This window comes from Fundulus heteroclitus, chromosome 21 (assembly GCF_011125445.2).
Source record: "Fundulus heteroclitus isolate FHET01 chromosome 21, MU-UCD_Fhet_4.1, whole genome shotgun sequence".
In the NCBI taxonomy this organism is placed as follows: Eukaryota; Metazoa; Chordata; class Actinopteri; order Cyprinodontiformes; family Fundulidae; genus Fundulus; species Fundulus heteroclitus.
This window is the reverse complement of record NC_046381.1, coordinates 28,418,636-28,431,052: the sequence shown is the minus strand read 5'-3', so window position 1 is coordinate 28,431,052 and position 12,417 is coordinate 28,418,636. Positions and strand designations below refer to the sequence as shown.

General features: G+C 37.8%; 1 protein-coding gene across 2 annotated transcripts in view; it reads right to left on the bottom strand.

Moving 5' to 3' along the window:
• Window positions 1-207: 207 nt before the first annotated feature.
• The window catches only part of aoc1 (amine oxidase copper containing 1), a 16,142-nt gene continuing 3,932 nt past the window's right edge, over window positions 208-12,417 (bottom strand). Inside the window, exons 1-5 of one of the 2 annotated variants that reach the window (XM_012871166.3) lie at window positions 11,089-11,171; window positions 8,998-10,536; window positions 7,694-7,982; window positions 5,743-5,875; window positions 208-1,552 (exon numbers count right to left, since the gene is read on the bottom strand). In XM_012871166.3, coding sequence (XP_012726620.2) covers window positions 1,283-1,552; window positions 5,743-5,875; window positions 7,694-7,982; window positions 8,998-10,534 — 2,229 coding nt within the window. In that variant the 5' untranslated portion in view covers window positions 10,535-10,536; window positions 11,089-11,171 and the 3' untranslated portion in view covers window positions 208-1,282. Of the gene's footprint in view, window positions 1,553-5,742; window positions 5,876-7,693; window positions 7,983-8,997; window positions 10,537-11,088; window positions 11,172-12,417 lie in introns of those variants that run through there. The other variant, XM_036125628.1, reaches the window with a different exon arrangement.

Sequence of the window (12,417 nt, the reverse complement as noted above, 5' to 3'; positions counted from 1 at the left end):
CAACAAAGACACAGCTCTGACTTTCCCCTCTTTTACGGTGGACATAGTAAAACATCAGCACACACCTATAAAAAGGTTGTTTTATTGTGAGAATACTTCTGGAAGCTCTTAGGTGGATTCCTTTATTCCAAAGCACAAAATGTTTACACTTCTCACAATCCAGTTTACTGCAACAAAATCCATTCAAACCCAACCCATTTGCTCCTTGTTCTTACGTTTGTTATATCTGTAAAAGAGATCAACATAGCCTTTTGCTTTTAAATCATTATTTATTACATACAAGATGGATCAAATCTTTCACATAGAATTAGTTTAAGACAGTTTGATTTGCCATGTAATTGCAAAGTTAGGAATAGATGCATTAATTTATTTTCTTTTTTCTCTTTCTGACAAGTTAATTCGCTTCTGCTTTAGAACTTAACTTTAAATTAGAAGTTTTTATTTGCATTACTTAATCTAACTTTGGTGTAACTTTGGTCTATGTGTTTTTGCCACTATCAGGCCTGAATTTCCCCATTGTGGAAAAATAAAGCTATTTCTACTCTATTTATGAGGCACAAAGCTACTCATGTGCCTTTCATAATCTGAAAAGTGCATCTCAGGTTTCCAGGGGCAACCACACAGCCAGGTGGTATCCTGGTGTGTTTGCTCGGAAGCATCCGGAATCACACTGTTTGCTTTTCAAGCCCTGTTGTAGATCCACCAAAAACATTCCTGGCATGGGCCAGGCCGAGTATCCTGGGGGGCAGCGGTTTTAGACCAGGCAGGGCGGATGTGGAGAATCCTGAATCCTGGATGCTCCCTGTTAATAAAGCTCATCCGTGGAGACCCAACGTGGGATTAACAGAGCTTCTAAAGATCCACCCCATATCTTTTTTTGCAACTGCTACATGAACAAATTCATATGTATACTTCAACAATAGGCATATTGTTTAACGGTTTAATGAGATAGTAAAAAAGTGAACCTTAAAAAGAAATTATACTTTAAATTTCTACCTTGAATGTTCTGAGTGTCTATCTTACAAAAAGTTACATGACAAGAGGCATCAATGCTAACAACCACCTTTTGAAAAACATAAATTTGCTCAGAATTAAAAAAACATATATATAAAATTTCAGGGAACAAACATATCTAAAGACTTATCGCATTCTCAGGGATTATCAACTGAATGGACTGAATTCACTAGTGCTTTTTTAGTCATGCTGCATTATTGTTGTGATTCCTGATTTTTCTCCCCTAAATGTTAACAAATATAGTTTTGAGAATGACGTTATAATCCGTCTAAACTCCCACGTAGGTGCCGTTGTAAAAGAATGGCTTGTCTGTCACACAGTGACCTACGACCTCAGGTGTCCATCTCTGAACTTTAGGTGTGCCGTCCTGCCCCGGCCGGACGATGATGGTGCTTCTGGATGCCAGTGAGGGATCTTCATTAAAGAAGTTGAAGGGTCTGAGGAAGAAGCCCACCGCGTTGCCAGGTGTTGCTGTGTTGGGGATGTCTTCGGAATGTGGGACATGTAGGAAGCCCACAGTCACCCAGGCTACCAGGTCCTGCACAAAATAGAGAAAAAACAAGTGTTTTTATTCAGCATGACCCAAAGGTGATGTTTTTTAATTTACTAAAAACTTCAAACTGAAGCAGTCACTAAAAGGACTTTACATTCCATTTTCATTTATGTTCAAACAATCGAAATAGACATTCTTTGGGAAGCATTAAGTGTGGTCATTGGTTTACTATCCGATAGCTAAAACAAGATGTTTGTGCACTGTGTAAAAAGATGTTCTTCTCACTCATTAAATCAAGGTTTTCCTATTTTAGCCAGACAGGATTACAAAACCTATTTCCTATTTCCCCGAATAGATATAGTTTTTGCAATATTTTTATTCCTTTCTTCAATATTATGATGATTTAAACAATTTGCAGAAAAAGACAAGATGATAATATTGTTTCTCTGTAAGTTTCTTTGGATGACTTCTTTAAATGACTTTTACAGCAACACCTCAAACACGCGCTTCTTTGTATTATATGATGGGAAGATGTACAAAAACTAGCTACAGTATCAAGAATAGAATGGAGGACCTGCAACAGTTAACAGATTATTTCTTAGGTCCAACTTCAAGATGCCTGACATTCAATTGTTTAAACAATGATAGGCAAGCATAAACAATATAGGAAACCAATCCAACATATGCTAAAGGAAAGGTTCAGTGTCCCAGAGGTGCAGATGATTTTATTTTTTTTTTTTACTATCTGTGCATGTTGATCCCAGAACGAATGCAAAACATACAGTAAAGTTGTTAACTAAATATGGTAATTATGATTTTGCACAGTTAAATGAGACTGGTAGTGGAAGTCCACTTGGAGAAGAATCCATTATTCCTAAAATCGTATCATTAATAGGAAGCCTTTATTTTACCAGGTAAAGTGTTTGAGGACCAGTTTACATTTATAACCATGGCCATTGTTACAGTTAGAGGAAAAAGTTGGATGCATGCAAACTTGAGAACAGAATTACGGGGCAGGTATGCTATACGGGTGTTTTGTTGCTGGGCAAGTGGTTCACTCTAAGCTGTTCATTTGAATTACTTTGCATACACCAAAATGGTCATTGAAAGCACTGAGGAGTTTCTTAATATCTTCAACAAGCATATTTTGCAATAAAATGAAAATCACAATTTTCTTAGAAATTAAAGGTTAAAGTTTTTCTCGGTTTGTTCTCAGCCTACTCATTTCTACTTTTTCTGTAGTGGGTCACAAGTTTAAAAAACAGGACAACAAATTAAAAACACAACATAAAAAAAACACAACAACATTTTCCAACCAACAATATCTTAAAAAAAACACAATGGCAATAACCTATCGGAAGAGGTAGGTACCAGTGGGAAACATGACACGTCGCTGATTGGACGATGGCACCGTTTGCTGACAGTAAGTTATTCTGCCTGTAGCAGGTTTTTGAAAACATGAATGTAAAGGTACATTCACACCAAACGCAAATTCGGCCACAATGGTGCCACCTTTGAGTGCTGTCACTCATCTGACATATCCCCATCAATTCACACAGCAGGCCACAAACCAGAAATATAGTAGTATCATGGCGCCATCAAGTGATGCTTTCACTTTACTGCCACTCCAGCTTTCTCACACACTCTTTCATGATTCCTTTCTGGACTCTGTAGTAATAATTGGTTGTCATACAACTCAGGCCGACCGCAAACAGCCACTCTCAACTTTTCTTCCACTTTGAATGAAAACTGCTTCGTATCTACCTTCACCCCATGTCACAGCCAAATCCACATCCACATCCACATCCAGAACCTGATTGGTTGTTGCAACGACCAGACACAAAAGTTCAGATTATTCAACTCCAGCCACTCACCAAAATGCTTTTTGCTTCGCTAGAAATACATCTGTGGCATCGCTTTGTGTCACATTGCTCCTGTGTTGCACCTGTACATTGGGATATCATGTAAATCTGTTGCTCGGGCCGCCACATTCGAGTTTAGTGTCAACACACCTTTATCGGTAACTTCCGGTTCAAAAGTCAAACGATGCTGCTGTCCAATCATCGATGTCTTATGTTTCCCACTGGTACCTACCTCTTCCAATAGGTGAATGTCATTGTGTTTTTTAAGATGTTGTTTGTGAGTTTGAGTTTGAAAATAGTGTTGTAATTCTTTATATACTGCTGTGCTTTTAATTTTATTGTCCTGTTTTTTGAATATGTTGTTGTGTTTTTCATTATGTTATTGAGTATCTCAATATTTTGTTGTGTTTTTTGCATATGTTGTTCTGGTTATAGATTTGTAGTTGTAGTTAGAGATTTATTGATGTGGTTTGCAGTTCAGGGACACCGTACGAAACATCATCTCAAGACATCAACCAGAAAGTTAAGTTTCGGCCCAAATGGTCCGTCACAGAACTGATCTTTGTTTTGTAGAATACCAAGGACATGTATAATAATAATTTTATTTATAACGTGCTTTCAATCAAACATTTAAACAGACAGTAAAACAGACATTAAGAAGAAAACAATGTAGATGAAATAATACAACAAAATAAGATAAAACGTTAAAAAAGTTAAATACAACTCTGCAAACATATCAAAGGGAAAACAAGTAGATCTTTAGCTTTGTTTTGAAAACAGCTAAAGAGCATGCCTGCCTGAGATCCAGAGAAAGACTGTTCCAAAACGTGGGTGTCTGAAATGAGAAAGCTTGCTCACCAACAGTCTTTCTCCTGACCATAGGCACAATCAGAAGCCCATTTCCCTGAGAACGGAGGGTGCGAGAAAGTACATGCTGAAAAAATAATTTAAATATAAAGGGGCCATGACAAATTTTATAGGTTAACAGGAGCACCTTGAAGAAGTTTGAACCTGACATGAATACCAGTGAAGAGAGGCCAGCACTGTGGTAATATGCTCATATACCCCCGCTCTGGTCACAATACAAGCAGTATAGTTTTTAACCATCTGCAGAGCTCTAAAACTTTTTTTAGGCAGTCCAGACAGAAGGCATCACAGTAGTACAAGCGTGACATTACAAATGAATGGAAAAGGACTTCTGCATCCTTGTAAGACAAATGGACCTGATCTTAACAAATCTTCTGAGATGAAAAAAGGACACCCAAGACAACTCCCTAATGTGGTTGTCAAATACAAGAGTCTGATCAAATGTGATGCCAATGTTTTTCATTTTATCAGTACAATGTAAAACCTAATGGTTAACATCAAAGAAGATAATGCAATATATGAGGTCCAATGATCATCATTTGTCTTTTTTGAATTAAGGAAGAGGAAGTTCTGTGAAAACCAATTCCTAACAGCTGAAAGAGAAACCTCATGTTCAGACAAACCAGATCTGTATTCAAAAGTTACAGACATATATAAATGTAAATCATTGGCAAAACAGCGGAAACCAAATCCAAAAGAACAAAAATAATTGTCTAAGTAGCGCAAAATAGTTGGAGAAAAGCAGATGATCCAAAACAGAGCCATGTGAAACCCCATTCCTTTCTACACAAGGCTCAGACAGAACATTATTAACCAAAACATGCTGAGTTCTGTCAGACAAATGGGATTCCAACCACATCAGCACCTTGCCTGAGATGCAGAAATAATATTGAAGTCTTTCAAGTAAGATGATTGACCGTATCAAAGGCAGCACTAAGGTCCAACAGTAAGGGAACTGAAACACGATCAGAGCCGATATTTAACAAGTCATTAATCACCTTAGTCAGTACCTTCTCAGTGAAATGATTTGCTCCATAAGCAGAAAATGCTCCAACAGATAAATTGCCATTACTAAATACTGGATTACCTGCTTTTAGACCACCTTCTCAAACACATTTGCTTTGTATGGAAACTTCTCAAACTTCTGGCATTTAACAAATAATGTTTGTAATTCTGACTTAAAATAGTTTGTTTTTATCTCATTTAACAGTAATAAAATATAGGTAATTCAATCATCTTTCTATACAGAATACGTATTTATAGTTGGTTTCCACTTGATTTAAATTTGGTTTGTAAATGGAGTGAATTTATATTATGGTTTTATAGTCATTTAGCATTCAAAGCTCTTTAGACTATAGCCACACACACCCAATCACACTGACTAACATGCACACATTCATACACCAACACGCAGATCTGTACGCAACTTGGGGTTAATTGCCATGCCCAAGGGCTTGGCAAAAAACCAGACTATTTTTGAAAGGTATCTGAATGTTCATCCTGTACCTGGTTGACTATGTTTTCGTTGTTGCGGATGTAGTCCTCAAAGGACACTGCAGGCTCCCAGGGGTTGTTTTGAGTATAAATACTGCTGCTGGTAGCTTCGCTGTCTTTGTGGCGTGTCACAGCTAGAGGATATCTGGGGAGAGATTATTCAAAATGTGCCACTACAATGAGAAACAGGCATGGGCAGATTACTGTAATTTACCAAGATAAACCAAGGTTTTAGAAAGGTTTAAAACTTTACATATGCTTCATCACACCCTTCCTACAGATTAAAGCTATAGTTGGTAATCCTATTCAGAAACACTTTTTGTTGGATAAAATCATCCTTCCATTGTGAAAATAGTCAATACATCATGTATTTAGAAAAAAGGAAGTGGTAAAAAGTTTTGGTAAAACTAACTAAAGTGATTTGTCAGAGACTTGATCCTGCTCTCACTCGTCTTTGTCTCTCAAGTTTCAGGAGTATCGCCTTATGTATTGGTTGTCTCACATGCCAATAATTCTGACATGCTCACATAATGCCAGTATGCACAAACGGTCTGCGTTTCCACTTGCTGGCTGCGCATGCATACTTCTAGTGTTAGCCATTCATTGTAGCTCTGCTGCTCGCACCGTATACTTTCAACATGGCTGGGAGTCGCAAGAAGCAAACTGCGTACAAGTTTATGAGAAGAAGAGGCAGGCCTCAGCAGAAAGATATAAGACCAGAGTGGATTTGGGAGATTTTTTTCATGCGATCCCCCTGAAGAGCGGAATAGGAGATAAGACGGTCTTGTGCACGCGCAGTTATTCAAAAAGGGATTTGGGGAAACATCAGGAAAAACCGCTGAACCTAGCTTGCATTGAAATACCAGAGGAATTGCATTACAGATCAAACTAAACAAGAAACCACTGGCCTGTCATCTTTCTCTGGAAAAAACTTAGTGTATTTTTGTTAATTAACAAAAGAAATCAAAATATTTAATAATTTAAACATGTTTAATAGACAGGCAGGGTCCAACCCAGACACATTAAGAACAGAAACTGAAATTAACAAAGAGAATAAACAAACTAGTAAAGAATCCTATATGCCACTATTTACAGAAATAACCTATTGGCATGATGAAGAAAGTGTTTCTGTACAGCTGGAGACAAAAGCCTAGGAGTCTTTTTCTTCCGACCATTGTACAAAGCAGGAACCTCTACAGGTGAACATCTGTATCTTGCTGACTGAGTAAAAAATTCTGTCTTTGAAGAAGAACCTTGCATCCAAAGTAAAGTATGGCCTGCTGCCTGTGTATCTGGTTACTGAAAAACTAAGACTAGCCATGCCTGAACTTGGCTCGTTCAACTCCAGCATCTGACCATAGATCATCACAGGAGAGAGACAGTTATCTCTGATTACATTGCAAAAGTGTCCCCCATGCCTAAAAGAAATTGGCATCAGAATGGCAGCTCTGTGAATTGAACGACAATCTACTAGTGAGCATCTACTCACCTCAGCTGCTAATGTGACAATTAATACATTTCTCTGACCCATGGGAACATTCAGAGAACCCCATATGCTTCTAGCCTTAATCAGAACGGTCCATAGTAAGATGTTTTGCCTGGGCAGAATTTATTAGTGTCGGACAAAAATAATTTAAATATTATTTCATTGTGTTTTGCTTTGTTTTGATGTTAGCTTGCATTGGTTGGAGCATACCCAAAACGACACAAGCAATATTTATTACTGTAATGTAAATATATTGAATTAGAATAAACAGACAACATACTTTTGGTGTGTTAGGTTGTCACCCATTAATCCTAGCAGTTATTAAAACAGATTTTAGCAAAAGCTAGGAAATGTAGTTTTTTTAGATAACCTAACAATAATCTCTCATCATATTAGGCATGAAAACATCTCCCGTTGGGTTTGAATATTTTAACGTAATACTGATACATTGAGAAAATGTTGAGAATTTTAATTTACCTTGACCAGCTGATGCCAACTTCCTCTTTCCAGCCTTTAGGAAGGACACTGTCTGCGTGTGAGTTAAACTGAATACGATAACCCTTCTGGTGCCCCCATTTATTTTTCTCATTAGGGTTGTAAAAATGAACATAGCGAGGGAACTTTTTTCCAAAGCGGAATGCAGCTGATCGCTCTGTCTTGTGCTCTGTCCTGTGGAGTTTAGACTGGACGATGAAATTCTCTGGGCTCCATGGATTGGTGAAGTTAACATATTTCAGGTCTATTGTTTCAAAGCTGTTCTCTCGACCTGTGTCCAAGAAAAGACAAGGAGTTAAAGAACATTATGTGTGATAAGATATAGGGTCTATTTACAACATTATGCATTTTGTGTTTGCATTAGGAAGCAAAATCCTTCATTTTTTTTTTACGCATATTTAGTTTTACAAATATAAGTGGCTGACCTACTTCACGCATAGCATATTATGGTTGCATAAGCAGCATGTCTGTGTCATTTATGACACAACTACAAACATTTGAAATATATGACAAAACAAATATCGGGACAAATTTTATGGTGCCTAAGTCTTAGACACAAGTCTGTCCAAGCCGTAGGAAAGTAGGTTGGTTTACATCAATGTTCAAAGATTTGTTCTTGTTTAACCTGGGAATTGAAAACTCTAAAATCTGTTAACAATGTCATTGCTGATGGTAAACTTTTCCAAACCTGAAGGACCTCCGAATGAGAAGGAGGACTGTCCAAATGCTGACATTTAGAATCATTCTGCTCATTAACTCTGGGACAAGGTCATTCATGCATTTAAAAGTCAACTTGAAAAGGAGAAATAAAACAAAAATCAAAGCGTGAGAAGTTGTATTTCTCCAGTATTTTGCAGTGGTGCTAACAGAAAAACAAATCTGATTTGGGTTGCATTTGCCTGCAGTGTGAAATTAGTCTATTTTCACAGCTGGATTTGTTACTTTTAACACAAATGAAGAAAATTTGAGATTTGCTGGAAAGAAATGCAGCATCATTATTCTGCAATGACCAGCAAAACATCTTGGTGATAAAATTGTTGCCACCAAGTCCCCTTATAAAACTTTGTGAAGTTTTTCCAGTGAATTCCTTAGAACAATACAGGTTTGATACACGTTATGTTCAGTAGAAGGGCTAATTTTTGTGTTGTGCAACAGTAAGCTGAGTGTGATCTGTGGACTCCTATAATAAGTTCCAAGTGTATTGATAATTTGTCTCTTAATGTCGGATTTGGCTAATTAAAGTTTTGTATATGGAGCCAAACACTTGGTGAGTGCTTTATACTCACCAACAATATCCAGGTCTACTTTGTAATGGATGAGGTGAGTGTGCAGGTTGCCTAGCACATAGTCGTACACTTTTGTGCCATAGTGAAGTCCATTTGATGTGAAGAAAGTGGCATGGATGTATCCAGTAGCACTGACTTTTACCTCCACCACTCCATTCGGGTAAAAGAGGAAGTCCCAGATGTAATCATAGTTGTAAACTGTTGATGTAGTCCTTAACACCAGTACAGTGTTTTCCAGACCTCCAAAGAAGTTGTATGCACCTTGAAAGTTAGAATTAAAATGCCTCCTTAGGGGCATGGCAGTAGTCATCTCAAAAATACACAGAGCATTTTTGTGGCGCACAGGTTTGTCTGTGTCAAAGTAATGGTAAAGGTCAACAAAGGTGGCGATTTCTGGGCAGTCGATTCCAGGAGCCAGCTCATAGGTTGAGGTGCCCATTGCCCAGCCTGCATCGATGTATTTTGTTTGCATGGCAGCAGGAGTATCCCCAGCATAGAAGGCAATAGCTTCCTGAAGACTAATCTCATAAGCGATTCTTTCTCCATTAAAGCGCAGGTCAAAGACTTGCAGGCCAGCTGATGAGCGAACTCTGTAAGCAAAGGACCAGCCAGCATACTCAACAAAGTTGCCATCTATGTTATAACGATGTCCCTGGGGCTCAACAAGCTTCGGCCCATGAATATTAGTCGGTGTGTTGCTGTGACCTCGAGGTATGTAAGTGGAGTAAAGGTCTTCATCATTATGATCAGGCAGTTTCAGCTTCTCGACTTCTCCTGATTCATACTTTTCTACCAGTTCCTCAACACTGTCAAAATACATGCTGTTGTACCAGACTTTCTCAACAGTCCACCTGTCTGGATCTAGATCCTGATGGTTGACCAGCACTTCAAATCCAATTGGATGAATGAAATAACCTTCTACAAACTTCTGCAACATAATCCACGTCCTTCTTTCACCTACATCTAGCCCACGGGGAGCGATGTCTGAGAACGTCAGGCAGCGGTTGGAACAGTTTGTGTAGGAAAAGCCCCCTGTGGTCTCAAAAAGAAGCTTGTGAGCTTGACCTGCAATCTTCTCCAGGAGGTTTTCGATATGGCCATACTCTGCAGCAGTGATCGGTCGGGACTCAAATTGAACCTGTTTCTCCCCCTTGAATTTCCGAACTTCATGAGACCTTGGGGATGGAAGTGGACCAACAATGTACTCTGTGATGTTTGGCTTGGCCTGGTTTCCAAACTGGATAATCACTCGAGCTTGACGAGGGGGTTTGGCCTGACCGCGGTCCAGTGCTCTGAGGGCCTCATGCTTCTTTGGTAAGTGGAGTTCCATCAGCAATATACTGTTTTTCTTTAGAGTTATGCTTCGAGCATCTGTGAGCTTCATGTCTGGAATACCATGCAGGTAGGCTCGAACGGCTTTCATCTCCTTCACAGTGAGGTCGGCAAACATAGGGGCACCATGATGAGCCCACTCTCTGGCTCTGGAACCACTACAGCAGGCTATACAGACCAGCTGCAGCATAAAGAGAACCTTCATTGCTGAAATACAACAAGAAAATTACATGTTGCATTACATGTTGTTTTTGGTCAAATTGAATAAATGATGCCCTTTTTTAATTAGTAACTTCAAAAAGAAAACAGTAACAACAATGAAAGTTTTATTTGGACTCACGTTTACATTATTACCTAAACTGTTGGGAACTAATGTACTGAATCTCCTTTCCAAATCCCTCTCATTCCTGTTCATTCACATCTGTATTAGAACCCCTTCCTTATTTCCATTATTCTATCTGGTTTTACTACTATCAATCTGAAACACAAACAGCGTATATCAGTCAGAGCAATAAAAATTAATCACTAGCAACTTTGTCCTCTGTTTATTGCATGCTGCACTAAGACAACTTCTAAAGAAACCTGCACTCCATTAAGTCTTTATGTTCTTTCTGAGTTCTCAATGTGCAGACCACTGTTCTTGGTTAGTTCAGATATGCTTGCATAAGAGCCTCTATGTAACTTTAAAATGCAGATTTAGACACATGTTCCACGCATCCTAAAATATATACATATATATTATATGCATGGCTAAAGTACCTGCAGTTGCTTTAAGACAGGTTGGTCCAATCGTCCAGGTTCTGCAGCTGTTGGGAAGTCTTTCATACAATTGAAAACTAATGCTGTGCTGCTTACTATGTATCCTTTTTTTTTTTTTTTTTTTACTATGTATCTAATGTCTTACTTGACAATGACCGAGGCTGATTGGCCAGTAGATGGTTGTAAACATTATGAAATAAGCAGAGGGCGTCCAAAAGGTACAACAGCTGTGGAGCTGCCTTTCAGCAACAATGAAATGAAGAAGGTTTGAAAGTTAGACTAAAGAAAGTGCAAACACTAAATTAGGACAAATTAGGACATTACAGTACAAGAGCTAAAGTTTGTGCACAGGAAACAACATTTAAAGGGAAAATACATTCACGAGTATAAAAAACTGCTATATAATTGAAAAGCAAATTAACAGGTTACAGTGTAGGACATAGCTTTACAACATTCCCCCAGAAAACACGTGTTCCCAAGGAGATCAATAATATTACAGAAAAATCCAATCATAGAGAATGACAAATAAGAAATGACAGCTGCTGCAATATGCCCATTTTGATGTTCTTATTCCATGTATGTTTTAAGAACAGTACTAGATAGTAGGTGCCCTCTTCTGCTTGTCTGCATTGCTGTAACATCTGTCAAACAAAGAAGTGTGCTTGTGTGGATCTAATGCCAGTTCTGTGTCTAAAGAAGCAAACTTTTTGACTTGGTTGAACATGACAAGGCTGAACCTTGGCCCTTCATTCAAGTTAATCATTAAATAATTTTATCTTTAAACATGATAAAGGAGTGGTTAGGCACCAATTAAGACCTCCAGTTATGTGTAGTGGTTCCTGGGTGTAAGGTTTTGGGTTTCTATTGTGTTTCTGATTTCATAATTTCCTGCTGCTTATATATGGAGAGGCATTTATTTCAAAATGAAATTAATAAATTAATAAATACTGATATTAATAAATGATTAACAAAAGGTCATTAAATAAATATCCCCATGAAAAAAACAACATATATATTTAAATAATGTTTTGCTTATTTTGTGATTTTTTTTTCAAGATTTATTTATTAGATTTATATATTTCAAAATGTATTTAGTTTTATTCAATTCAGGATTATTTATATAAATATTTAGATTTATTCATATCAAGATTCATTTATTTATTTGTTTGTTTGTTTATTTCATAATGGAATTTTACTTTGTAACACTTATTGGGGTGTTGGGCTGGGGTGTTGGTTTCTGTTTGCAATTGGCTCTCGGGCCTCGTCTCCCGTCATGGTACAAATAACAGTGCAACAAGTTAAAGAAACAAAATTAAAAATATAATACAA